This window comes from Punica granatum, chromosome 2, assembly GCF_007655135.1.
Source record: "Punica granatum isolate Tunisia-2019 chromosome 2, ASM765513v2, whole genome shotgun sequence".
NCBI lineage: Eukaryota > Viridiplantae > Streptophyta > Magnoliopsida > Myrtales > Lythraceae > Punica > Punica granatum.
The window spans coordinates 8076417-8103515 of NC_045128.1; the positions used below are offsets into that span (position 1 = coordinate 8076417).

Here is a 27099-nt window from a genome sequence, read left to right on the forward strand (position 1 = left end):
ACGGGGAAAATCAGGGAAGCTTGATCGCAGCATGCTTTGTCTTTACAGAATGCCTGAGAAGACTAAGTGGAAAACGATGCTTAGGTGGACACAGATATCAGCTCCGGATGGTGGTAATTCATGGCTGCGTGCTTCTTGTAATGGTTGGCTTCTTGTAATGGTTAGTTAGTTTGTCAATACACAGATCATCTTAGACGTCTACTCCATTTGCAACCCTGTTACGCACGAACATAAGACCCTGAAGGTGACAAGCGTGTTGTTGTGTGGGCTTTTTTATAATTCGTTGACGAGGAAGTATGGGATCCTCTGTATTGATAAGGTAGCCGGCTGTGGCTTCGTTTATTTCATCTGCAATCATTGTGGAGCGTCATCAAGGAGCATTGGTTACCCCTGGCATATTCCGAGAGACCATTTGCCTGCTCTGAACATGGGTGATTTCCTTTATTGGGTGGCTCGCTGGGAGGCACCCTGTGCGTCCTGCATTATTGAGTTCAATCTGGTTACAGAAAAATTGGTGCTCATGGCTCATCCCCGAGGTTCATTTCGGGACAGGATGGATCACCAGAACATGTTTGTGCTCGAGATGGAAGGCCAGTTATGCTTTACCCATGTTTCTGAAATATCCAGAACTATTCGGATTTCAGTCTTGAGGGATCAGGTGCGGACGAAAAGGTTCAATGTGAGCCTTGAATGGATCGCGTGGTGGTTACGTTATGATCTCTTTCCTTCCTACTATTGGATAAAGCCGCTTGGTATACAGGGTGGGGAGCTGATCCTGGCATGGCATACAACGGGGATAATTAAGTATCATCTACTGCATCGTAGTCATTAAAGCAGGAATACGACCTCTGGTTGCTTTTTGATGGTTTGCTGGTAAGTAGTACTCAGATGACTTCTGTCTCGTTGGAGGATCTCCAGTGAAACCCCGATGAAGGTAATGCAAGAGGGAGGAGAATTATTGAAGGATTCTGCTATGTATAACTGTGTCACCTCCTTACATTTGTTTTACCTTCCATATGTGGGTTGTCATATGGATCATCTTTACATCGTGTCAACAGGGCTGAAGCATAGCATATCTTCTTCTGCAATAACCTCTCTTGATGATCATGTTTCTCAGTACCGTCTCTCTGGAAAATCCGCCTGGAAAGAAGAAAAAAATCATTTCTCAAGTTCACGAGGAAGGGATTTTTGTCTACTCTCAAGTCCCTTGAGAGATGCCTCTTTACCTTGTGCACTCATATATGTGCGAGTTAATTATGTTCCAAACCATACTTTTCGTCCTATCAAAGATCGAGCTTCTTGGCCACCTCGTATCATTCAGCGCTTTATTGTGGGGAATATTTTGGATTTATTCTCTCAAAGATTGAAGGAGGTATTTTCATGCCAATCCGAGGACAAATTCTCGTCCCAAGCTCTAGCAAGCATCATGTTTACTTTATACTATAAGAGATGTTAATGCCTTGCAGCCTCAGAATCAGTTCGAGATTCTCTCGATGGGCTGAATCTTCTTTATTTTGCAAGTAAACGCAACATAAAGGAATTCTGCTTTCAATCGACTACATTGATCTAATGCACTGCTTCCTATACGTTTAAGATGCAGCCTGTGAATATGGAGCTACCTCAGCTGTTAGCGATCGGTGAAGCTGCTCCGTTGAAATAATGCGAATCGGTGTGATTCCACTCCAACTTCTTGAACTTAAACATGCAATACTTATTGGAGATGAGCGTGAGTTACCATCCCATCTGTTGTCAAGAATGATTTGTGTAACTCTTTAAATTCCAGTATTTTTGGCATTTCGTTTTCCTGGTAAAAAGTATGTTTAAATAAATTCCAGTTTCCTTTGATTTTCTCTCAGGTTAGACGGTGAAGTTTTCATACTTCTATGGAAAAACGTATCTACATGAGTTCAATCTGACAGTTGCTTGCTAACTTATGCTGGCTAACATTATGGAAGATTGGATTACTTTTCAACAGTATAATATGTATCGTCTACCGGCTTTCACCGGTTTCAAATGGAACCCCTTTTGGTCGAAGCTTGTTCGAGAGATTGAGTTCCTTTGGAAAATTGAAGCATCCACTCAATTTGCAGTACAGAATGCACAGTTCGATGAGTTCCTTTCCAAATCAGACATTTTATAGTGGCCAGATCCATGATGGCTCGAATGTAAAGCATGAGAGTTACACAAAGCAATATCTATCGGGCCAGAATTTCGGTTCATATTCTTTCATAAATGTTTCAGAGGGAGGGAAAGAGCACGAATAGAATAGACCAAGCCTGAAAAACCTTGTAGAGGCTGCTGTAGCTTTACGGATTTTGGACAATCTCTATGAGGATAATTCGACCGTGAGGGTGGGAAACTCTTGTCGTCAGTTATTCGAGAAAATCGGCATAATTTTTTCGGTTAGGCTTGCTAATATATATATATATATATTCGTAATGTTTCAATGTCTTTTTTTGGAAGTCATGTTAAAATTTCTCCACAAATAAATATTTGAGAAAAAAATAAATGAATAAATAAATATTGATAGATAAAGAAATTATTTTCCCACAATTTCCAAGTTTCGTTGACTAGAGTACCGAGGGTACAGTCACCTTCGAATCAAGTGGGAAAGAAAGGACAAAAGGACAAAGAAAAATTCTAACATGACCTTGATTCATGGTGGCATATTTACTACATCAATTCAAGTATTTAGTATTTTAATTTAACTATTCAATATTTTTATTATTTGTGATGAGTTCCATTCAAATCCTAGACATTTAAATTAAAATACTAAATATGTCAATGGAAAGTAATAGTTGTACTAGTCACATGTACTAAAAATATTAAATACTTGAATTAAAGTACTAAATATTTGAACTTAATGTACAAATGTATATTATCGCGACTCAAAGTTACGCTAGAAAGATTCACAAACAGAATATGTTGTGCTACTGGCGACAGATATCCCTTTTGGAAATGATATAAGGCCTCTCTTTTCCTTTTATTTGTTGGTTTTTTTTCTTTCCTTTTCTTTCTAGTTGTTTGAATTTTTCCATAAATAAATAAATATTGTGCTAGATGGTCAGACTTACTTAGACTTACTATATATAAAAATAAAATAATTTGACATAATTTCAATTTTCAGCTATAATTTAAAATTTTTGCGAGATAGCCAAATGTTCCGTTCTGTTTATGGAGTCCACATTAACATATTATCATCTATATATATATATATAATTAAAAAATAGAAAAACTCACACTCACCTCCAGTCCTTGTAAGGGTTGTGTAGTTCACCACCCGTATGAATTTGGCCAAGAGCCGCCACCCCTCTAGATCAGCGGCCACAACCTGTCTAAATGAGGTCATCGGTGAACACAATACTCATCGGCAACCTCATCTCGAGACCACCACCCAACCCCGGCCATGGGCCATTTGATGATTGTAGAAGATATTTTGACATTATGCAATATTACAACCAATTTGATGATTGATCCATTTTAAGTACCCATTTATTTGGCAAAAATATTTCTGGTACCTATTTGTTTGTAAAGATCTTTCGAGTATTTTTGTTTATTTGGTTGAATTGTCTTTCATGTGCCTACTTGATAAAAGCCAAAATTCTTTCAAATAGCTATGTTGCCGCGATATCTTTCGAGTAGTGAGTAAACAATTTACTTCTTTTATCACGTCCCAATATCTTAGGGCAAAAAATGCACTAAATCCTCCTAATTAGTGTGCCTAATTGTAACACCCCGAATTTCAAGTTTTTAATATTTAAAATGTTCGGTATAGATTATGCAAAACTCTATGGTGGCAATTATTAGAAAATGGCCCATGAACCCATGGATAATTCAGTGCACTAATGAAAGTAAATCAAAGAAAGTTAATTGAATGGGTGATTGACTTTTAATGGTGGATCCTTCCACACCCAGTTACCACCCTTGGGACTTTATCTATTCCAGGGCTTCTATCTATTGATCATTTTTCATCTGTGTTATTTTTGGAGGGATCTTTTTGGGCGGAGGTGAAGAGGAGGTTCTTACGAGAGAGGGAAGGAAAAAGAGAAGGGCGATGATCGAGCTCGGTGATGGGCAATCTTGGGAGGGAGGGGGCTAGTTTCGTCATTTCTTAGTATAGATGAATGCGTATATCATTATGTTATACCCTCTTTTGATTTTCTAAAGTCCTCTTGGATCCAGTATTTATTTCCTGGAACCTTTGGCCGCTTCGAATGCTTTGCTTGTTTCCTTCTATGGCTTCTTATACAACAAGACATCATAAGATCTGGTTTCAGATATTTAAGACCCTATGATGTCATACTTGTAAAAGAAACAATGTCATGTGACGTTTTATACGTGGATAAAGAATGAATATCGACTAGTGGGTACAGATTGTAACATTTTTGTGTTTTGACCAAGAAAAGAATAAATTCATGACCGAGAAATCGTATGAAGAAGCATCTACAAGCAACTTTGAAGGTTTCCAGGGCGAGGAGTTCTCCCCGGAAGAACAGGGAGCAGCCATTCGGCTCATGATTCTAGTCATATCCAGTATAGACTCACTGATAGTAGAGCTGATTCACGCTACTACAAAGTCATATGAAACCTGTATCTATCCAAGTAGTAAATACTATGGAAGCTCTGTTCAGTAATAAAATAGGATAAATCCAACATCAAAAAAGGATAGAAAAATCTAAGGGTTAATATAAAACTTTGATATCACCATTTATCAGCTTAAATTTTTAAGTGGATATAGGCCTAAGTCCGTATTAATCCAATGAAAATTCAATATGGTATTAGTGCCTAAGTTACACTTATGCGCACCAACACCACGCCAAGTCCAATACGTCCAAAGAGTAACCAAAAGAGTGCCCCCACTGCCCGAGCACGGAAGAAAAGCCTAGTATATCCGAGAGTAGCCAAAAGATGTCTCCTTGAGTGAAAGATTACAAGTCCAAATCCATCCAGTGGATGAGAAGAAACAGCATTGCGAAGACTCAACCATCTTCTTTTTCATCAGAATTGCTTCTTGATGCTTCTTCATTATCTCTCTTCTTCATCTCAGAGACGGCAGTCTCTATGTCGTTCATAACCTCAAGAACTTTCCTGATGGCCAAAGAATTCATCTTCGGACTGTTGACGAGAGATATAACCGCATTGAACACTCTAATAGCCAATACAGGGATTCTCTTTTGATCATAAAATACCAAGTTCAACAGAGACCCATATTCAAGAAATTACATAAGTCAGAACTCATTTTTTTGCCCAAAAGAGAAAACGTAATGTGCTGCAATGCGAAGATATGCGCACTATCACTCACCATAAGGTTCATAAGAGGTGACGCATTTGAGTAAGTTTAAGGTGCAATCTCTGAGTTCATTCATCGATTGGCAAAGAATTCGAGAAAGGGCGGGTCCTGCATTGAACATGGCTCGGTGAACTTGCCCAACGAACGAACAATCGGAGAAGATAGAAAGTCATTTGCACATGATCTATGGGATGCCACGGCCACGTCATAGGAGTCCAAAACGGTACAGCATTACAACTGAACACAAGAGCTGATGTCAGTTCGTGATATTGTAGAAGAAGTACCAAAGTTTGTAACAATTGAAAAATGAAATAGAAGAACAGCATGAAATCAGATGTTATTCGACTTTTTCGTCGCCTATGTAAGAAAAAGAACTAGAGTTTGAAATTCGCCATCCTGTCCACAAATTCCTGTTTCTTCTGAAAGGCTTAGCAAATGATGAGTTTTCACATGATTGATAGTGATCAAGAAGTTTACTGCAGAGCGCTTGCATGCTGATCTCGAAACCGACTCTGTTGAGAACTTCTCGGTCCAGCACTACTCGAGAATCATCAAATCGGGTGCAAAGGTACATCTACAAGTAACTCAGCCAGTTAAAAGAAAAGAAACGGACGAGTGTATACCGATCTTATGAGTAACACGACAATTTATGGAAATGGCTCTGAGAGATAAACTTTGTGCTCATTATCGAGACTTTCCAATTGCCATTCGTACGTTTCACGGTAAATCTCCTTCCAATGTTCTGGCATCTCCTCTGCTTCCTGCATCTCCTCCGCATCCTGCATCTCCTTCGCACCCTGCATCTTTTCCTCTCTCATGATGATTTATTGGTTAAGGAAACTTCCTCGGGCAAAGAACTCAATCCTGCGAATGAGAAGAAACACAATGGCGAAGACTCGAATCAATTTCTTTTTCCTTTCCCACCAGCTGCATAAATGGCTCAAACTTATGTCCGTTTTCGGTGAACAACAAAAATTTCAAGACCGGCTTATAGAAGCTTCTTCATTAGATTTGTAAATCGAGGATCCAGCTTTCTTTTCCATCTTGCTCAGGGCTGCCATTGTCATTCGCAACATGTCCAAGAGCAATCACAATCACAGCCGAATTCGCCCTTCAGACCACAGACTAGAGATTCAAACACATTGACCGCTATAAAAGCCAAAACAGGGACTCCGCTCCAATCATTGGAGACCCTTACTCAAGAAATTATGTCAAAACTCATTCTTCCACAGAATAAACGTAATCTGCTGCAATACAAGATATGTGCACAATCATACCCCTAAAGGTCCATAACCGATGTCACATTTGTGTAAATCCAAGGTACAATTCCTAAGTTTGTCCAACTGACAGAGAAAATGGAGTGAAGTTTCAATCTTTAGGCGAAAATGAGGGAAAGAACAGGGCAAAATGCAAAAGTGAGGGAAAGAAATGTGATGCATCTATGTGTACTGACCGTGCTCTGGGAGAAGAGGTCGTCAAGTGCGGTTGTGGTTGTGGTTCCTCTCCAGGGCCGCCGTCTCAATCGAGGGAAGAGGATTGCAGGCAGTCCTTGACAGCTTCTCGGAATCACGGGGCGGTTCTTGCCTGCCGTCGGGATCTTTCGGCTTGTTGGCCTCGTTGCCAGCTTCATTGTTCACTTGGTTGAGCTTCCCCGAGAGGAACCTGTCGTCCCACACAAGGCCTGAGGAGTAAGGAGCCCTGCCTCCTGAAAGACACTGCAGATCTCTGCAACCCCGCCATTGCTGCGGTTCTGAATCTTCGCTCTCTCTCTGGATTTTTTCCTGATGATGAGATGAAGCTTCAGACTTTCTTTATAAATGCGCAAATTTATTTGCACGTTGACAGTGCTATGAATGCGTAAAGTGCATAAAGTTTCTTTGATAGATTTTTGTCAATCTAGAAATCGATAAGTTTCTTTGATAAGTTTCTTTCTTTATCGTCGTATGATTACCTCAACTTCTAATCCATAGAAACGTCCCCACACGCATCTCTTAGCTTTGCTAACTTCCCGATAGAACTAGGCAACTTTCTTATGTTGCATCCATCCAGCGACAATTGCCTTAATTCAGACATCTCTCCCACAGAATCGGGTAGAATCCTCAATTTGGATGAACTCAGATCCAATGTTTCCAACGATTCCAAATCCCAAAGAGAGTCAGGAAGCTCCTCTATCTTCGTTGAACTCAACCGCAACGACTGGAGTTTACTTAGTCGTCCAACGGAGTCAGGCAACGCACTTAAATTTGTGTTGGACAGGACTAACGAAACTAATGATTCCAAATCCCCAAGAGAGTCAGGAAGCTCCTCTATCTTCGTTGAACTCAACCGCAACGACTGGAGTTTACTTAGTCGTCCAACGGAGTCAGGCAACGCACTTAAATTTGTGTTGGACAGCTCTAACTCAACTAATGATTCCAAATCCCAAAGAGAGTCAGGAAGCTCCTCTATCTTCGTTGAACTCAACCGCAACCACCAGAGTTTACTTAGTCTTCCAACAGAGTCAGGCAACGCCCTTAAATTTGTGTTGGACAGCTGTAACGCAACCAATGATTCCAAATCCCCAAGAGAGTCAGGAAGCTCCTCTATCTTCGTTGAATTCAACCGCAACGACTGGAGTTTACTTAGTCTTCCAACGGAGTCAGGCAACGCACTTAACTCTGTGTTGTCCAGATTTAAGTCAATCAATGATTCCAAATCCCAAAGAGAGTCAGGAAGCTCCTCTATTTTCGTTGAATCTAACCGCAACCGCTCGAGTTTACTTAGTCGTCCAACGGAGTCAGGCAACGCACTTAACTCTGTGTTGGACAGCTCTAACTCAACTAATGATTCCAAATCCCAAAGAGAGTCAGGAAGCTCCTCCATCTTCGTTGAATATAACTGCAACCGCTGGAGTTTACTTAGTCGTCCAACAGAGTCAGGCAACGCACTTAAATTTGTGCTGAACAGCTGTAAACTAACCAATGATTCCAAATCCCAAAGAGAGTCCGGAAGCTCCTCTATCTTCATTGAATATAACCGCAACCGCTGGAGTTTACTTAGTCGTCCAACAGAGTCAGGCAACGCACTTAAATTTGTGCTGGACAGCTGTAAACTAACCAATGATTCCAAATCACCAAGAGAGTCCGGAAGCTCCTCTATCTTCGTTGAATCTAACCCCAACCACTGGAGTTTACTTAGTCGTCCAACAGAGTCAGGCAACGCACTTAACTCAGTGTTGGACAGTTCTAAATTAACTAATGATTCCAAATCCCCAAGAGAGTCAGGAAGCTCCTCCATCTTCGTAGAATATAACTGCAACCGCTGGAGTTTACTTAGTCGTCCAACAGAGTCAGGCAACGCACTTAACTCTGTGTTGGACAGCTCTAACTCAACTAATGATTCCAAATCCCCAAGAGAGTCAGGCAATGCACTCAACTCTGTACCAGACATGTCTAACTTAACTAGTGATTTCAAATCTCCGATTACATCTGGAAGTGTCTTCAGGCCACTACAATCGCGCATAGAGAGGTGCGTGAGATTCACCAATCCTCCAATAGAGTTGGGAATTCTCGTAATTTCCACCCGATGTAATTTCATGACAGATAGAGAGTGTAAATTACCAATTGATTCTGGTAAGTGGAAAGTAGCTCCATGATTCCCGTCCACCAAAATTTTTTCCAAATCTTCCAGCGAACCTATCTCTTCGGGCAATCCTCTCAGAGAAGGACAGCCTTGAAGATCAAGATGCTTCAGTCTTGTCAGCTTATTGATGGAGCCGTGTATTTCAGCTAAATTACGGCATCCTCTGAGAATCAATTTCTCTAAAGCGTCATTGTTGGACAAGTCAGGTGTACTTGTCAAGTTACAGCACCCAGTGAGGTCTAAGGCCTTCAAATTCTTTGCTATCTGTTTCATAACGATAAACATCGCAATAAATGTAAGGATCGTATTAAGAAGAATCACTTTAAAATACAAGTTTTCTCAGGTACTTGGATATGTTACCTCAATCATGTTCCAACCAGCCCAGTTTTCAGTGATAAAACTGTCGGAAAGGTCAAGAACCACTAAATTCTCCAATGTTAGATTGGTCGCAACGAAATCGGAAGGACATCGTTGCCACGTGAACCACTTTAACTTTGGAAGGAGATTCTCAAAGTCACCTGTCAGCTTTGCACCCACCAATTTCAGTAATCTTAGATTTTGATAACCTGAAAACTGCTCATGTTTGAGAATGCCGTCCCCATATAATTTCTCCAGAAAGAGCCCTTGAACTTTTTCTTTTTCCTGAAAAAAGAAATAATTAGCAACCGTAGACCTTTGCTAGAAAATATCGTAAATCAATAAAAAGATCAAATGATTTGAGTATTAAAACACTCATTACATATGTTATCTGCTTTATCTTCAATAGCTCCTTTGCTTCTTTGCTTGACCATATCCTGCTACCCTTGGCAGGATCATCAAAGCATCCCTCGCGAACAAGTTCCCTTCCAAGAGCTTTGATCAGGTCATGCATTTGAAATTTATTTTCCGTAATTTTCACCAAAGACTTGAAAACAAGGACCGCAATTCCAACATGAGGGTAAAAGTTACAAGCTTCCCACATTGGAATTGCATTCGATCCCTCCTTGTTGACGAAAAAGCAGGCTATGTCAAGAAATATCTGTTTGTGGTTATACTCCAATGCATCAAAACTTATCTTCAGCTTTTTTAAAACATCTTGAGGGGGCACATTCTTTAGCTCGTCAATTGTCGCTTTCCATCTCTCCTTCTCACAGTTACAAAGAAGGGAACCTATGACTTCGATGGCCAAAGGAAGTCTTCCAGTAAGAGGGATAACTTCCTCTGAAAGAATTCGGAAGTCACTTGGAGGAGAGTCTTCTTCAAAGGCATGTCTACTGAAGAGTTGGAGAGCTTGGTCAGGATCCATCTCCCGCATAGCAAGAGTACGAGCTTCTCCGGTGAAAATACTTTTGTCCCTAGTCGTTATGATTATCCTGCTTCTAGAACCAAACCAACCCAACATCCCCACTATCATCTCTATTTGTTTTCTGTGATTAACATCATCAAGGACAATGAGAGCCCTCCTCCTACGAAATTTTTCTCGGAGAATTGTGATTGTGTCGATCTTTTGAAAGTTTTTCAACTTTGGATCGAGATCTTCCACCAACTGCTTTTGCAAGTATTCGAGACCATAAAGCCTTAAGGATTCTTGGATGTTCTCAAGGAAGCTGCAACAGTCGAATCTAGCTGAGAGTTGGTTGAAGATGACCTTGGCAAGAGTCGTCTTACCGATGCCGCCCATTCCATGGATGCCAATGATTCGTACATCACTTGAGTCGATGTCCAACAGTTCCATTACAGCCTCTTCATGATCATCTCTTTTAACTAGGCTGCCAGCCAAATATTTTGTTTTCACCTTCAACTTGCGCAGAAGTGTGTTGACAAACAACATGCTGAATTTCGCAAATCTGCAGGTGATGCGTGGTGATACTTAGAGAAAGAAAGCATCATATCTATAGATTAGCTATTCGCTCGTGCTTTGCACGGGTTGGTTTAATTATGTTTGTTTATAGAAACAAATATTGGAAATGAATTTATATTTTTGTTCTTTTATATGAATAAATGCATCCAACAATGATATTATTGTATTTGACCTTCCGAATTAGTTTCTAGCCATAAAAATTCAGAACTAAATTATATCAATATCACACACGTACCACAAATTATAGCTATTAATCAAGATAGTTTGTTCTCGCAATAATATAAATGTGCATTGATCTTATAAAACAAAATTAATTTATAAGAGAAGATAATTACATTTTTTTAAAAAAAATAAGCACATAATCTATCTATTATTACATATATAAAAGTTTGAAGCTCAATTACGTGTTTCTCCACTTCTCAAAATTCTCATTTTATCATTCTGTGTATGTACACTTCTCTGAATTCCTCTTTTGTCCATTCAGGGTATATGGACATCTTCCTTAACTCCATTCACCCATTCAATATATTAAAACACTTTCTATTGGTAATTTTTATTTTTGATATGACAAGATTTTTCGTATTAGTACCTCTTCAAAAAAATTGTTTTATATAAATTCAACAATAGATATTTATTTATACCCATAATAAAAATGTGTAGACATTTTCGCACGCGGCTTCCAATACATCCTTTCAAGCCCATCAACAGTCATCAAGCCCGAGCACTCTCTCCCCTTTGCCTCATTCCAAATGGGAAACTGCCACCGAATCCAGACCTTTCCTTTCCCCCTTCCTCGTTCCAAGTCTCCTCCCATCTGTGGATTCCCCCATACGAGCGCCTATTTCACATCCTCTCTCATGAAGTGCTCTTCTCAAAGCCGCGAACTTGCCTGAACTTGCTAATTATTAAATATTTTTAAAGTAGACTCCTGTTAACAAGCCGTGGAACGAATGGATGACTCTTGTTAATGGGAGTCTACTTTAAATATATATAATAGATTATTTAATAAGAGCAATTATTTTATGTAATTAAGGAGTTTCGATCGACGCTTGGCAACACATGGTAGTTGGCACTTGGAGAAACACGTGGATGACAGAAATATGGACACATAGGCGACACATGGCGCAGTCTAATGTACCTAAAATAATAGGTGTCGTGAACATGATTAAATCCTCCAAGTATTATATATTATATATAGATTATGCTTCCATGTCCTTTCCTCCCCTCGCCCTCCCCTTCCCTCCCCTCTCCTATCCTTTCCCTCCCCTAAAACTTTTAACATTTGTTTCAATGTAATGGAATTGGTCTTAAGTGAAATAAGTATGTAATATGAATTAATAAGTAATAGAATTATAATTACGTAGGAACTTATTTATTTGACTAGATGTAATAGAGAATGTGTGAATTACCATTTTTTAAGTTGGTTTGATAAAATCGATAGGATAAAAGTAAGAAATTATCCCTCCTATGTAAAGATGGAAATGGCCCCATAAAACAAATATTAAAATTTATTTATTAAATTCACCCAAAACATATTAAAAAATAAAATTTAAAGTAATATTTATTAAAAACATAAAAGTTTAAACTAAAAAAATATTAACTTAAAAACAAAAGGAAAACGATGACACTGATGAACGAGTTGCCTTCTTCCCTGATTCGCCGGAGCTTTGCTAGGGGCTCCCAGCCAAGCCCAGGGCTGGTCGAACCAAGCTCGGGAGCTCAGGATGGCTTCTCTAGCCTCGAGGCCTAATTCGACGAACCCAGGGTTCGCGAGCCCCTTGGCTGGGTTGTCGCCTCTAGTGCGAACCCACTGTGAGCCTCTCGAGCCCGATCTGGCTCAGCGAGGCCAAATCTAGCCTTAAATCTAGCCTCAACAAGGCTAGATCTGGTTTGCCGGCACGAGGGCAACCGGGAGAGTGTCTCCTTACATAGCCTCAAAGAAGCACAAACTGAGACTATTCAAAGATAATGAAGAAGTGACTTACCCTGTAGTCTTCACTTCTTGCCCTTTGATTCCGGCGACCACTTTGAGAGCCTCCTCCCACTTCTTCACTTGCTCTTTTCCATGCTTCTTCTCGTGCTTCCGTAGTTCCTTCTTGAATAATTCCGTGCGTAGCTTAACATCGTCTGGTGTGGCCGTGTAGAAAATCGGCATGATCTCTTTCTTGAACTCGACCATTCTTTCAACTTCTCGGAGGCACCACGCACTGGCAGCAAAGGTGCTGGAGAAGATTGGTACGCATATCTTGGAGTTCTCGATAGCCGGTAGAATCTTGCGGATCTCATCACCGGTGCCAAGCTCATCGTCGTCTCTAAAAACACGGATCCCGGCAGTTCTCATGTCGTTGTAGAGGACATCGGCGAGGCCCTGCCGAGAATCTGGTCCTCTGAAACTTAGGAAAACTTCGTAGTCAGAGACTGATGCTTCTGAGTCATCCTGTTTTTCAGCAGCCTCTTCCTTTTGGTGGCCTATTGCAGCCTCTATTTTCTTCGTACTCCGGAACCACGCCCAGACAGTGAAACCGCTAAAGAAAAGAAATCCCAACATTTCCCTCTGCATAAGTTTTTCTCGATGGGCAGAAAAAAAAAATCTGTAATGGATCGTAAAACAAACAGATGAATGGGAAGGATATTGATGACTTGCCCCAAATTCCCTGATGGCTTTCTATTTATTTGGACCAAGCAATTCTTTTATTGTTTATTTGGTCATCGGATGAGTGCAATTGCCTATGAATTTTCATGATGTTACCTTTTTGACCGGTTCTATGGTGACGCGCTTTGACCAAATTGTTCTCTGGAATATATCATCTGGGCTGAAGCTAGAATGTTGGACGCGCTTCCCCCTGCAGGTGGCACGGGTAAAACATTAATGAGGGTCGATATGATGAGCCAACGCTGCTTCTTTTTTTTTTTTGCCAAGTAAATAGATTCCAACACTGCAATTTTTTTCGCAATAGATATGTGACCAAATTTGTAAAGATCGACTCTCATTCTGTTTATACTTCTTACCACATTTCCATGTCATGTATATTGTTGGGGGGCAATATTCCAGCTTTGAAATTGTGATAAATTATGAATGAGTTTTTACGCCTGATATTCCATGATTTTATTTATTTTTTAAATCTATCACATGTTTTAAGGATAACTGTAGGTCGGTGGCTACCTAAGGAAACTCCGATTCGATCCGCCCCCCGGCTGACGATTGAGCAGCAAAATGATCGATCTGAATAAAAAGAAAGTGAGTAAGCCCAGCCCCTGCCTTAGCTAGGCGCAGGTCCTTCCTACCTTGACTATTGGGATATTTCCATTCGAGAAAGAAATGTACGAATAAAGGAGCGAAGCTGACTCGACCGGACGGGAGAGGTTGTTTAAGAATCAAGATAGGCACAGTGAAAGAAAGTGGCTAAGGACCACAGTGACAAAGATGGGGCCCACTTACATTCCATGTCAACAATACTGTTAGATGTTGACGAAGAAATTAATCTAAGATAGATTTAAAACTAAATGTAAACCATGAGGTTTCTAGGTAATTTTTAAACAATGTAATAGATTTGAGAAATGGGTATATGGAGTAAAAATCCCAATAGTAAATAAGAGTCTTGTTTCCTTAAAAAATAAAAATAAAAAATAATTCTTTTTTTGGGTATGAGTCATGGTGTTCGAAAATCCAATTGAATCCCGACTAATCCATTTTTTATTTGTTAACATATAACTTTACAAAATTTCACTTCGATATTCACACCTATCAAAACATCAATTCCTCCGTAGAAATGATAACGGTACTGACTTGCCAAATGAAATTTGAGTTGGCTTTTTTTTATTTCCATAAAATCAAAGTTTTTCCCAAATCTACCTTTTTTCAAAAAATTTTCATAACATCACAAACTTTTTGTTCTTTTAATTATTTTAAAATTATTGATCCTTATTTATGTTGTGATTTTTTAAATTTATAGCACTAAATATCTGAAATATCCAATTTAAATTGCTTTTAATTTCATGTAAGACTAATTAATAAATTCATTTAGAAGCAATTTTAACTATAAATTATTATTATTGTTATTATGAAATTATAAAAAGAATATTATCACGCACATAAGGTTAATTATAATAGTGGTACAAAACTATATTTCGTAATAATTTGGTATAAAACATTTTAATTTGTTGTAATAAACTATACTATGTTAACTCTCTCTCTGTTGACACTTTTTAGTATTTTCTAACGCAACAGCTGACTTGTCAAATACTATATAACGTACCATTTATTAGAAGCAGGTTCAACTATAAACTACATTCAGGTTAGATGTATTGTTTATTAGCTTTTCGTTTCCTCTTTTAAATCCATATATAGATCACGGTAAAAATATAATTTTTTTTTGTCCTGTAAATTTAGTCTTCGATAAATTTTGATCATCTAAGTTGTAAAAGTGCCGAATTAATCCCATAAGTTTGCTTTATAAGACAATTTTGATCCATTTCGTGACTTCTATGACAAAAATGTTTCTCTTTTTCAAAACCTATAGGACCACATTTTAATTGAAAGCCAATTTATAACTATAAAAATATCTTTTTCAAAATTTATAGGATGAAAATTATCTTACGGAGCAAACATATAGGATTGATTCGATAGTTTTAAATCTTATACGATCAAAATTGACTTAATGTCAAATTTATAGGACAAAATATTCTTGTTAAAAAAATATAATAATAAAAATAAAATAAAATATCACTCTTCTGGAATTAAATCTACACCTCTTCAATTTCTTTCTTTTTCTTTTTTCAATGGCAATTTCATGCTATTCCACGAGCCTGTGGACCCCATGGAGGTGTTGTTTACTCTGGGTTTGGTTTGGGGTTTGTATGGGCAGTATGACAGCCACGCTTCCACTCATTTTCCATCACTCTACCCTTCACTTCTGCCTCATCTCAATCCATCTAACCCCTTCCCTTCCGCCTCTTCCATAATACACAGACCCATATCAGAATTCAGAAGAAGCCATCACACTCCCACCCGGGTCCATGGCGGCCGTGCAGTGTCTGTCCCCGGCCCCGAGCCCGACCGGGAACAATGCCAGTGGCCTCCGTCGGGCAAGACTAGCATCTCCTTCGGCCCTCAAGTCTTCCTCCTCCTCCTCCTCCTCTTCACTTCACCAGCTCCTGCTCCGGGTGGCCCGTACCAATACCACCACCGCCACCACGAGCCCGAGGTTCTCCATGCGTGTCGCCTCCAAGCAAGCCTACATCTGCCGGGATTGCGGGTAAGCCATGTGACGATTGCGATCACACTGTATCGCTCCCGACGACGTTACTATTGTTTATCCTGATTGGTTTTTATTATTTCTACGTATATAGGTACATCTACAACGAGCGAACTCCGTTCGATAAGCTGCCCGATAATTACTTCTGTCCAGGTAACCATCACTGATTGTTCCCCCCGTTAAAAATGCTAGAATTCAATTCAGCTTGTTGAGCTGAATTCAATTCATTTGTTCAAAGTACGAAATAATGTTGAGTGGTGAATTTGAAATGAGCTGAAAATAAACTAAAACCGAATTGTGCTCTGTTTTTGTAAGAGGATGCCGAGTTGCAATATGGGGTTGATGATATATTGGCTAGCAAGCAGAGCATTTTCGTTATTGAGACTGAAATAATATGAGAGCCTAGGACTACAATCACATGTGATGCGGACATTTGATGTGTGCTGCAGTGTGTGGTGCCCCGAAGCGAAGGTTCAAGCCCTATCAGCCTGCCGTGACCAAGAACGTGAATGATACCGACATGCGCAAGGCAAGGAAGGCTCAGATCAAGAGGGACGAAGCTATCGGGTAATCCAATGCTTACTCTGCTCACCTCTGAATTGCCACAATGTTGGCAAAAGTATTGGGTTCAGTGGGTACATGTACCCCGTTATCGCCACATATTACATATGTCTATCGGTATATTAATCTGTGTCACCAATAATCAAGCAATACATGTTCCTCTGAAATCGATCAATGATGATGATGCAGGCGAGCGTTGCCGATCGCGATTGTGGTGGGAGTGGTTGCACTAGCTGGCTTGTATTTCTACCTGAACAGCACCTTCTAATCCACCTTAGGGAAGCTGAGATCAATTCCGACTTTCTACATTGATTCTATTAAATTACTTGAGCCCTCAAATTTTGTAAATTTCACCTTCCCACGACTAGGAATTTGTATCTGCAGGAGCACTCTCCTAACTTCTCTGTTATATATTAATCCTCAATCCATATGGAGTACACGGTCGATATCGAGTTAAGATAGAGCAGGTTATTTCGCTGGGAAGCCAGGCCAAGCCGAGTTAAGATAGAGCAGGTTATTTCGCTGGGAAGCCAGGCCAAGCCGAGTGCCCTTACGGATAATATAGCCATCAAGATAGCAATACTGCTAGCTATCAATGGCAGAAACTTTTCTGCATATTGGCTGTCTTCTGTGTTGGAGGAACATCTGAATAGAATGAAATACAAGGCGGAAATTTAGATCAAGGCATTTTGCTAATCCAAAATACTGAACTATCATAAAGTTTCTCGAGTAAGTTCCTAGAACAATGCTACCGCACTCCTTTAGGTCACAAATCCGTTCACCGTCCACCAGCGTCTTCAATTCCTGCGAGGCATCTGTTTCGTAATTACAATCCCGAGCAACGAGGCTTCAGTTGATCGTAATTAAAATCCCAAGCAAAAAATGAGATTCTACGGAGAAAGCTTTTGCACTGTGAAATCAGGTTTATGTCATTATACAATTTATACTATATCTTGTTCAGTAATTTGGTGAGCTTTGTTAATGAGCCGCCCATGGTAAAAATCTCATCTCATCAACTTAACAGTGCATTTCTTATTCTCGTGTGTCGTCGTTGGATGAATCCTCCATGTCTGTGACCATAACAATCCGACTATCTTCGAGTTTTTCATCGACCTCTGCTTTGTTCTCTTTGTAATCCCTGGGAAGGACGTTGCAGTTGACCGTGTGTTTCACGGGTTTCTCTTCTTGGAACAGCCTGTGAGATTCATCAGCAAGCCAAATTCTCAGACCAAGAAATACATAAACATGCTGATCAAAACATTGAGATGATATTGCATACATCTCCATATTCGGGAGTAATTATATTTGCATCCGAGAGAAAGGGCTTTAAAGTCTATTGCTTCGGCGCATCTTTTCCATGCAGAGAACCTTCTTAGTTTTCTGTTATTAATCCGTAAAAAGCAGTTCTAACTATCCTTCATTTTTCATTAATCCTCAGAGCAGAGGCATTTGTTGAAGACGAAAAAGTAGGTCCTCATGTTTCCATGAAGAAATGTCATTACAAGACAAACCAACAGTCTCTGATCCATTTCACAATTCATGCACTATGAAACTTCAGATATGAGCTACTTAAAACGTCAATTAGATCAACTTAATCAGGTCATCACCACAATTCATTACACGAAATTAATCCAAACTGCACGCACCAAATTTCTGAATCGAGGCATGGAACCCAACTAGATCCTCCCAACAATAAAAGATGAACAAACAAAGCATTTCAATCTCATTTCTTTCCATAAGTCAGCACGACAGCTATAAATTGCAGTTTTTTCCATCTAAAATGCCTGCTTTAGCTAAGGTCATATGTATCCCATAATCTTTGCTCTTGAGGCAATGCCACAGCTAATAAGGTGCTAAGCAAGGTGCATTTTTTGCAAACTGAAAACTATTTCCATATGAATCCTTAAATGCTTCCTTTTGAAAACCCATTGATGTGTACAGCGACAACGGTCATGGCTCATTTTGTAACATAGTAAACGAAAGGATATGCAATTCCATGACATCAGATTTTTCTTATTATTCCATTCCATTCATTTGCCATTCCATTGTATTAAAAGTTCCATATAGACATACCATAACTGAAACAAATAGAACAAGATAGGAACTTACGGATGTTTGCAGAGTGTTGGAACCTGTACTGTAAGGGCATACTTGCAAGTCGATAACTCAGTAATAGAAGTAATCATTGCTCTTGGCTCCGCACAAACAAATCTCACCTAGACGCATTATAAAAAATGATATGCATATTATTAATAAGGGGAAGAAAAGAGGGAAGTCTAACTTGTTCTTACTGATCGTATACCTCAGTCCCTCGTGGCTGATTCGTAAGATCGCATACTGTCCCATTAGTGTATTGGTGAGCATGATACCTATGCATGTAACATGGTAAATTTATTAATATGATACAATAGGAAATTACTGCGTGAAAATTTGTGAAGACAAAATTTGACACAATTCATTCAAAATAAATCCATTAGAAGTTGAGACACTTGAGATTTAAGATTATTATGGGTAAGTTAAATCAACATCCAATTAACATGGGCTCATGTTAAAATTGTTATATTGCCGACCGTACTAACATAAAAGTGTGCTATTTCTCTGGGGCTCCCTACTAAAACCGGAATCTGTCAGTATCACTAGGTATCATACCTTTGTGCTGCATCTTTTGACCGAGGATCTTTAAGAGTAGAAACATCAGAGAGATTCTGATTGAAAGCAACTGTGGCTTCTTCATCGTAGACTCCCAACACAAACTCCTGAACCACCTATTTACAGAAAAGACTGGTTTTAATTCAATTATTCTACCAACTTTCTTCATCATAGTGACAACCTAATTAAAACCGAGATTGAAGAGATTTACCTTTTCATCCTCCAAATGGAATTGCCGTAACTGCTTCTGATAACAGAACTCATACGACCACCAACCCTCTTGCTGCATTAAGATGCGTCTATAGTTTGTCATCAGTCAGCAAAAAATTAATTTAATCATGCCTAAGTGGACTGTCTGGGAGACAAGTACTGACTCGGACAAAGCAAGGGCCCTTGAGTACTTCTAGTAATTCGTCTGGGGTCTTCAGTTTAATCCGCTTCTCACTTTCCATGACCATACTGCTCATGTTTTGCTGAGAAGTTGACCTCCCATTCTTGGATTTCTCAACCTTAGGTAAGTAACAAAGAAATTTCTGTCCATCTTTATTGGGCATGACAACTGATTCTTGATCATCATCCTGAAAAGTTGGAAAGCGTCAAAGCTGGATTTTCCTCAAAATATTACAATAAAAGCCAAAACAGATTGACATGCTAATCGTATCTCAATATACACTCGTACCCCAGTTAACAAGCATTCAACTTCAAGTATCCAGACTGAGTCTCATATTTTCTTTAGAAATCAAATAGTCAGGGAAGAAAATTGAAATAAACATGGTGATTCCGTACATTCTTCAGCAGTGGTCGGTCCACATAAACATTTATTTGTTTCCATGACACAGAGGGTCCTTGCAATAAGAACAAGAGTCTATCTATAATGCCATCGTATCTCAAAACATCCTATACTGAATGACTCATTGACCATCCACATAAAGCTACTTACAGGGTGAAAAGGTGAGTCTTCTGAGTGGAACTGAATGTCATACTTCGGTTCACGAGCACTACGACCAAATGTGCCACCTGCAAATTACAATCTCAGGTGATGTGAATCCGAAAACAATTCATAACCAGTTTCGCAAGAAAAGACATAATGTTACACAGCATAGATGAATTTTAAGTTCATTTACTGCGGGAAAATTCTTTCATGGATTACAATTCTCAAACATTAAATATCATTATAAAGCACAAAAATCTTGTAGAACTCCGCTTAATTTAAACCCCTCCCCTCCCCCAATTTCACGAACGGTCTCTTGATTCTCCCATCTCGGGTTCCCCCCCTCCCAAGCTCCAGTCTCAGCTCATCCTTGGCTGTGTGAACATAGTCGGACTGACTGCATATATGTTACTACTCGGATTCTCTCTTCAACAAGCAGCTGATACCTCAACAACTTCAAAAGATAGAACGGAAAAAATAATAATACTAAAAAGGTAGAAACTTCCACCAATATGCCTCCATCACGATATGTCCGGTTCCATGTTCTTCAATCCAAATTAAGCAATTCAAGATTTTACATGATCAAGAAAATCAGGAAAAACAGAAGCCCAGAAAGCAATATCTCGATCAAATCATAAAACGAAGAAGAAGACAAGCAGGTGAACAGACGCAAGACGAGCGGGAATCCCCGGACGAGACTACAGCTGATAAATGGAGCGTAAACGGCGGATTTCACTCACCAACATGAGCCGTGAAGATCTGATCAGCTAACACATGGCCTAACACCGCCGTCAGGGACAGGAGAATCCAGCAGGTCAACCTCATCTTCTTGCGTCTCTTTCTTCTTCAAGCTCTGCCGAGAGAGAGAGAGAGAGAGAGAGAGAGAGATGAGCTGCTTCGGCTTGAAGGAGGACTGTGACGGTCGGCAGGGGAAGGAGGAGATCGGTCCGGGCCGATTCTATTCGGTTCGCTCGGTTTTACCGGTTTAGTTTATGAAAATCCGAAAAACCATTTATCGAGCCCCCCCTCTCTCTCACTTACTCACTCACCGTGTCGAAGCCCGCGTAGACTGTGACCAGCAGAGAGAAGTGAACGAGCCATCAGCCATCGGAGAGCAGCAGCGTCCTCGGCGGAGATGATCGGGGTTGGGAAGATGAAGCAGTACTCCAACGTCCTCGACAAACCCCTCAACAAGGGCAAACAAGAGGTCCCCCCACCCTTTCTCTCCGGATTAGAGCTTCAGATAGTTGTTTCTTGAGTAGATCTCGATTGGTGGCTGTAATTTCACCGCCGCTTCATGGTGTACCATTCCGGATCGGATCTCTTCCGTTAGGGTCAGCTGAGCTCGAACAGCTCAGAACACTAAGAACAGCTTGCTGTGTTTATCTTGATTATCAATCAAAAAATTACGCCTTGTGGGGTCAATTTTGCTTCCCGGTTTATGACATCTTGAAGAGTTCTGAGAATTTTGTTGAAACTGGAAATCCTGAAGTCCTGAAATTTTATTTAATTAATTTTTTCCCATATTTTCTTTGATTGAATTGGTTCAAGCTTGTTCCTTTTCAGTTCTTGTACCTGCGGCTTGATATTACTATCTCGTTAGTGATTGAAAAGGTTCATACTTCATATTGTGTAATTCCGAATGTTTGATTGCTGCTTTGTTGATATTCGGGCACAGGTCAGTTTAAGTGCGTTTGCGTTCTTGTTTTCGGAGCTTGTTCAGTACAATCAGACTCAGGTCGACAACATTGCGGAGCTAGAAAGAAGGTGCAGATCTCGTTCTCATGTCAATCTCTTCCTTACCTTCCTTTTTCCCGATTTATAATTCTGATGGCTGATCTGCGCCTACTATAGGAAAGGATATTATTTATAGATCGAACTACGAGCACCCTTATTTCTATTATTATTAAGGAAAAAGATATGACATTCTCAGGGAAAGCCAGGGCTATTGTCAAACTAGCTTTAAGGAACATCGTAGCAGACGTGAGTTATCACCTCCTTGAAATTGAAAAACCCTTCTTGTAATGGAAACAGGCTCGAGGATGCGGGCTATGCTGTGGGTGCTCGAGTTTTGGAGCTTCTTTGCCACAGGGAAAAGGTGAGAACAGGCTTGGTATTTGACTGGGTTTGGGCATTTTACATTGTTCTGTTTCATTTCTAATATAGCACTTCATTCTTGCAACCAGAAGTTGTGAATTGTCGACATCATTTGTAAATAGGCTTCATTAAGTGGACCATGATTGAATCTGCTTGTAATCTGAATTGTGAAGGGTACCTGTGGCATATTGTTTTGTTCAACTACGATTTATGACATATTTGATTGGGAATCACGTGGACTTTATAACCCTGCAGTTGAGAAACAAAGCTTACACCTTGCTATATCTGATTGCACTATCCAGATGAGTGGTGGCAATTAATCTTATTAACATACTATAGTATCTGACTTGATGATATTATTTCTCTAATAAACTTGGAAGGTGCTCAATTATGTATAATTTGTTGTCAATTAGTTTGACCAATAACAGGATGATGCTAATTTTCCCACATAATTGCACTCATTATCATGTTGTATCGGGAGCAGTATGGGCTAATGAGGCATGGGGATCCTATTGGGATTGGGACCCAAAAGAAACTTGGGCATGTATTACTTGGATCATATGAACAACTACAAATTTGGAAAGTGTAAATTCTGCAATTGTAGCTTCCATAGGTTTATCATTTGGATACGCTATCTTGGGGTAAATTTATTTGGAATGGGGTGAAGTAATCGGTGTTTGAATTTGAAATGCTATTAGATAGCTGCTATACCCAACTTGGTTCGTCCTGCAGGGAAATAGGAAGGAGACTCGTTTACTAGGTATTCTCTCTTTTGTACATAGCACTGTGTGGAAGGTTTTATTTGGAAAGGTGAGCAATACATCTATCTGTTCTTTTATCTAGTTTTTCAGATCTTTGTTACATTATTTAAAAAACAAGAAAAAGGAAAGGCTATGTGATGGGCAGAGTTCTGAAAAAATTACTTTGACATTTACCTCAGGTAGCTGATTCACTTGAAAAAGGGACCGAACATGAGGATGAGTACATGATTAGTGAAAAGGAGCTTCTTGTAAACCGGTAGCAAATCTCGATGTCTCTCATTTCTGATATGATTGTCTTTCTATTTATAAATGTGGCAACTCACTGATGAGGTGTCAAACCCAATACGACTCACAGGTTCATCTCAATCCCAAAAGATATGGGAACATTTAATTGCGGAGCTTTTGTTGCTGGAATTGTTAGGGTAAGGGCTCAGTCAACTTTTGTCACCTTTTCCTTAAATTGGCGTCATATGTTGATGAGAAAAAAGTATACATGCCCATCTAATTATCAGTCGCAGCAATTTGTTGGTACTTGCTTTCACTGATTAGTATATAGTCATCAGAAGGTGTTCTTTGGAATTTATTGTGGAAAGCACCAAGGAGAATTCTCAGCTGCACTGCAATATTTACCTATATGATATGTGGTGGTTTAATGATCTGAAGAGAACTTTTTTATCTTTTGAAGGGTGTTCTCGATAGTGCAGGATTTCCTGCTGTTGTGACTGCTCACTTTGTACCAATGGAAGGACAGCAACGACCCAGAACTACTATTCTGATAAAATTTGCAGAAGAGGTGATTTCCTTTATAACAAGTTCATGAATCTTGCATATAATCTGATCAAAAGTGTCTTGCTCACAATGTACCATTATTTCCAATTTTTTTTGGTCGACTTTGATGGTGGCATTACTGTGACAATATCCCTAGGTAAATGATTATTTTAGTATCTTGTTCAAGTAGGAAAAAATTTATATATATATATATAAATCAGCAGTATCATCTGCTGTCTTACCCACTCCCTCATCCTCCCATAATTTGCAATTTCCTTTTCTTCTTTGTGATTCTGTGTTCTTCTCTGTCCCAGGTGCTGAGAAGAGAAGCAAGGTTAGGTGGATAACTTGCTTCTTGTGGAGTTTGGCATGACACAGTATGAACTATTAGAGATGATGTTGCTTTTCTTGGTACCTTTCACTTGCCAACCCATATCTTAAATCAGCGGGACACCAGCATTACAAGCTCATATCTATGCACATGTCCTTGAGATTTGTGTCAAGGATAGAGCTGATCTGGAGTTCTGCTTATGTAAAGTCATCACTCAAATATCTCGTGTTCTTGTTTTCTTACATTTTGGCGAAAAGATGCTGCTGCTGCCGGTGTACTAATATGTGGGGGGAAAAAATGTTTTTACTTGGAGAAGAAGGTATTTATATTGCATGTTAATCTTTTGCCATGAGATGGAGATGTTTTGTTGGTACCGTCTTAGGCTTTTGACGTGTGACATATGGTCCCGACCAACAATGTCGTCAGATGACATTCACTTTAGCTTCACTTTAAGTCATCGTTACTTTCTTTTTCTAAAGTGTTCTTGCTGGTGCAAGTCATGCCTGCTTTTGTTTGTGTCACCTGGATATGGTATGTTGTGGCCAAAATTATATAATAAACCTAGCAATAAGTGTTTGAGCTAAAGCACTGTCTCCAATTTACTTTTCCAGTTGCGAGTAGTGAAGTTATTATCTATCCCAATGGGAATAATGAACCTTAGATGGCTTATGTACAAGGTAACAATTTTCGTGACATGACTCGGTTGGGGTATACATCTAATGAGGCCGAGAACTATCTTCACCTGATCTTGTAGGTATTCTCAATTATAAGTCCTCACTAGCGTATGCTCATTGTAATGGTTTGTGAATGACTCGGTTGAGGTCCAAATCTTGTGATTTGATTTAAATCACGGATTATTCATTAAAAAAAAAAGATTTGAATCGCTGATTCACCAATAATCATGAACTAGAAAAGGAGTTTGGACATCTATGGGCTAGAACTGTTAAAGCTATTGATCAATTTTAACAAAAGATACAAAATATGGTAAAGGTATTGTTACATAAGTATGAAAAAAAATAATATTTCAAAGATTGATTTACATGTTAAAATCCTCTTTTTTATCTAATTTTTGTATTAGTATTATTCGGAGGGCTGTCTTCCCGAGAAAATGAATTCTATCTATTTTGTTGATATAATACGTCAGAATATTATTTAAAAAGAAAAAATCTAAACCACACAAACACAAACCACTTCCTTAATTTAACCCAGAGGCAATAAATATTTTTGAATTTTTATGCCGTCCACTGTCGTATAAACACTCTCAAGTCATGCTACATGTCTATCTAACTCCTAAGACTAACGGTTTCATTAAATTTTTTTTCATTTTTAATTATAATTTTATAATAATTGCCTTACTTACAAACTTCCTAATTCAATCACAAATCACTAAGGCAACATCCCAGACAATATTCTAAGAATATAACAAGTCTATGCATATTTTCTTCTCTTACCACGTTCATATTTTAATATCACCATTTCTCCATGGATTACGAAGTCGAGGAAAAATTAATTGATGAAATTGATTGTGATGGGGATGAATCTCATGAGTTTGTGAAAAAATTTTAATGTGTATCGTCAATTATCATTTCATATTTAAATATGACGTGACTTACGAGTAATTTTTCCATCGGTTAAAAGTTGTTGTAATGGATTAAAGAGTTCATGAATCTTATGTATTGGTGAAATTTTTAAATGCATATCGTCAATTATCATTTCATACTTCTAGATTCTAAAAAATAATTTTTCATTGAATTATAACACTTTGCATGTATCATTTTATTATTTTTTTTCTTCTTATTTAGCAATATCAATTAAATTAAACTAACAACTACGGATTTAAAAAGTTCAAAAAAATATGCGAAATTGACAATATTAATCAAAAACACAATAAATTTTTTTTTCTGTAATGCATGAATTAAATTTTAAAAAAAATCATTTAAAATAAAGAAAGTACATTAGTTCACTTTCATAGGCACGATCCTTGAAATTTTAATTTTTTTTATGAACATGAAATCCATGGTAGAAAAAGAAGATGAATGTTGTAAGATAAGAAGGTATACATAATCTTTATTATAGTTTTAGAATATTGTATAGGGTGTTGCCTTAGTGAATTGTGGTTGAATTAGGAAGTTAGTATTTGTAAGTAAGCCAATTGTTATAAAATCATAATTAAACATGAAAAAAATCAAGAATTAACACCATTAGTCTTATGAGTTAAATGGAACAGGTGGCGCGATTTGAGAATATGATGGTGAGGGTTTACACCAGCGGTTGACAATATAAATATCAAATATTTTTTCTTCCATGCTTCTTCTTCTTTCTTTAGAACATGTTTTTTCCTTTCTGTTTTAGGTGTTAGCATTATTTGAAAGGCTTTGTAATACCTGTTGCAAGTAGGTCATTCTTTAAATGAAATAACTTTTGTGTTTGTGTAAGTAATAACCTTCCGTGATTGCAGGTTTTCAATTTCCATCAGTAAGTTGGCCACGTGATATCCCATTTGTCACGCAGACTTATTATGTCATAAGTGATATATCTTACGCTTTGCTCCTGCTTTTATGGATTGTGTTTATATATATACACTTAATTGTCCCCAATCATGAATGTAATGTAATGCATGATTGGTACATATTGTTGTAAAAGTTTATTAATGATTAATCAAGTGACATTTCCATAATTATTAATAGGTTGATTCTTTAGTGGGGATTTTTAAATCTTTACAAAACCAATATGAGCATTTAGATCTCCTCCATTTAATATAGACCGTTCATTGTACATAATTTTTTTAAGTATTTACATTCTTTACTTTCCTATTTTCCTTCAAGAAACTTTGAACAATGTTACCGAAATCTACCGACCTGTATACGTTCGTATCAATATGTACCAAAACGTCAAATGTTGGCATTCCATTTCAAAAGATATAAACCGTAATGTCATTGGAAAAGGTGTTCCTAGATTATAACAAGAATGATTTAGAATAAAAAGAGAAGACGAA

The 27099-nt window shown here is 38.6% G+C and overlaps 4 protein-coding genes across 16 annotated transcripts; 2 read left to right on the forward strand and 2 right to left on the reverse strand.

Moving 5' to 3' along the window:
* Positions 1 to 4751: 4751 nt before the first annotated feature.
* LOC116195445 (TMV resistance protein N-like) lies at positions 4752 to 13457 on the reverse strand. Of its 12 annotated transcripts, none has more exons than XR_004154643.1 (8): positions 12737 to 13455; positions 9651 to 10737; positions 9272 to 9553; positions 7242 to 9175; positions 6744 to 7071; positions 5768 to 6154; positions 5303 to 5527; positions 4752 to 5115 (listed from the first exon to the last, which is right to left on the reverse strand). XR_004154643.1 is itself a non-coding variant. In XM_031524650.1 (4 exons), the coding sequence occupies exons 1-4, from the start codon at positions 13309 to 13311 to the stop codon at positions 7250 to 7252; spliced, it is 3870 nt and encodes a 1289-aa protein (XP_031380510.1). In that variant the 5' UTR covers positions 13312 to 13457; the 3' UTR covers positions 7241 to 7249. The 12 variants fall into 12 exon arrangements, 1 of the variants encoding a protein (XP_031380510.1); XR_004154646.1 differs by lacking the exon at positions 4752 to 5115 and having other exon boundaries at positions 5150 to 5527; positions 5768 to 5864; positions 6005 to 6154; XR_004154644.1 differs by lacking the exon at positions 4752 to 5115 and having other exon boundaries at positions 5150 to 5527; positions 5914 to 6154.
* Positions 13458 to 15621: 2164 nt separating this feature from the next.
* LOC116195451 lies at positions 15622 to 17026 on the forward strand. The gene is made up of 4 exons (XM_031524658.1): positions 15622 to 16006; positions 16101 to 16159; positions 16456 to 16573; positions 16757 to 17026. Exons 1-4 carry the CDS (start codon positions 15768 to 15770, stop codon positions 16833 to 16835), a joined length of 495 nt encoding a protein of 164 aa, XP_031380518.1. The 5' UTR covers positions 15622 to 15767; the 3' UTR covers positions 16836 to 17026.
* A 228-nt stretch (positions 17027 to 17254) lies between these two features.
* LOC116195448 (protein OS-9 homolog) lies at positions 17255 to 21057 on the reverse strand. Its single transcript, XM_031524654.1, has 8 exons — positions 20888 to 21057; positions 20157 to 20233; positions 19591 to 19794; positions 19428 to 19499; positions 19217 to 19332; positions 18870 to 18936; positions 18677 to 18783; positions 17255 to 17762 (listed from the first exon to the last, which is right to left on the reverse strand). Exons 1-8 carry the CDS (start codon positions 20970 to 20972, stop codon positions 17600 to 17602), a joined length of 891 nt encoding a protein of 296 aa, XP_031380514.1. The 5' UTR covers positions 20973 to 21057; the 3' UTR covers positions 17255 to 17599.
* A 104-nt stretch (positions 21058 to 21161) lies between these two features.
* On the forward strand, positions 21162 to 24689 carry LOC116195449 (trafficking protein particle complex subunit 5). 2 transcript variants are annotated; one of them, XM_031524655.1, is made up of 8 exons: positions 21168 to 21354; positions 21826 to 21914; positions 22182 to 22245; positions 22977 to 23054; positions 23185 to 23261; positions 23361 to 23427; positions 23691 to 23798; positions 24088 to 24689. In XM_031524655.1, exons 1-8 carry the CDS (start codon positions 21283 to 21285, stop codon positions 24118 to 24120), a joined length of 588 nt encoding a protein of 195 aa, XP_031380515.1. In that variant the 5' UTR covers positions 21168 to 21282; the 3' UTR covers positions 24121 to 24689. The 2 variants fall into 2 exon arrangements, with proteins under 2 accessions (XP_031380516.1, XP_031380515.1); XM_031524656.1 differs by lacking the exon at positions 22977 to 23054 and having other exon boundaries at positions 21162 to 21354.
* The last annotated feature ends 2410 nt before the right edge of the window (positions 24690 to 27099 follow it).

What these genes read in the sequence shown, in the direction of transcription:
- LOC116195445 (XM_031524650.1), bottom strand. Translation starts at nt 13,311, where the DNA reads ATGCAGAGGGAAATGTTGGGATTTCTTTTCTTTAGCGGTTTCACTGTC. An exon ending in AGATAAAGCAGATAACATAT is followed by an intron (nt 9,554 to 9,650) that starts GTAATGAGTGTT and finishes TTCTTTTTTCAG; the next exon opens with GAAAAAGAAAAAGTTCAAGG. An exon ending in CTGGTTGGAACATGATTGAG is followed by an intron (nt 9,176 to 9,271) that starts GTAACATATCCA and finishes GTTATGAAACAG; the next exon opens with ATAGCAAAGAATTTGAAGGC.
- LOC116195451 (XM_031524658.1), top strand. Translation starts at nt 15,768, where the DNA reads ATGGCGGCCGTGCAGTGTCTGTCCCCGGCCCCGAGCCCGACCGGGAAC. An exon ending in TACATCTGCCGGGATTGCGG is followed by an intron (nt 16,007 to 16,100) that starts GTAAGCCATGTG and finishes CTACGTATATAG; the next exon opens with GTACATCTACAACGAGCGAA. An exon ending in AAGAGGGACGAAGCTATCGG is followed by an intron (nt 16,574 to 16,756) that starts GTAATCCAATGC and finishes ATGATGATGCAG; the next exon opens with GCGAGCGTTGCCGATCGCGA.
- LOC116195448 (XM_031524654.1), bottom strand. Translation starts at nt 20,972, where the DNA reads ATGAGGTTGACCTGCTGGATTCTCCTGTCCCTGACGGCGGTGTTAGGC. An exon ending in AAGACTCACCTTTTCACCCT is followed by an intron (nt 19,795 to 20,156) that starts GTAAGTAGCTTT and finishes CCAACTTTTCAG; the next exon opens with GATGATGATCAAGAATCAGT. An exon ending in CCAACACTCTGCAAACATCC is followed by an intron (nt 17,763 to 18,676) that starts GTAAGTTCCTAT and finishes TGAATCTCACAG; the next exon opens with GCTGTTCCAAGAAGAGAAAC.
- LOC116195449 (XM_031524655.1), top strand. Translation starts at nt 21,283, where the DNA reads ATGATCGGGGTTGGGAAGATGAAGCAGTACTCCAACGTCCTCGACAAA. An exon ending in TCAACAAGGGCAAACAAGAG is followed by an intron (nt 21,355 to 21,825) that starts GTCCCCCCACCC and finishes ATTCGGGCACAG; the next exon opens with GTCAGTTTAAGTGCGTTTGC. An exon ending in GGAAGGTTTTATTTGGAAAG is followed by an intron (nt 23,055 to 23,184) that starts GTGAGCAATACA and finishes CATTTACCTCAG; the next exon opens with GTAGCTGATTCACTTGAAAA.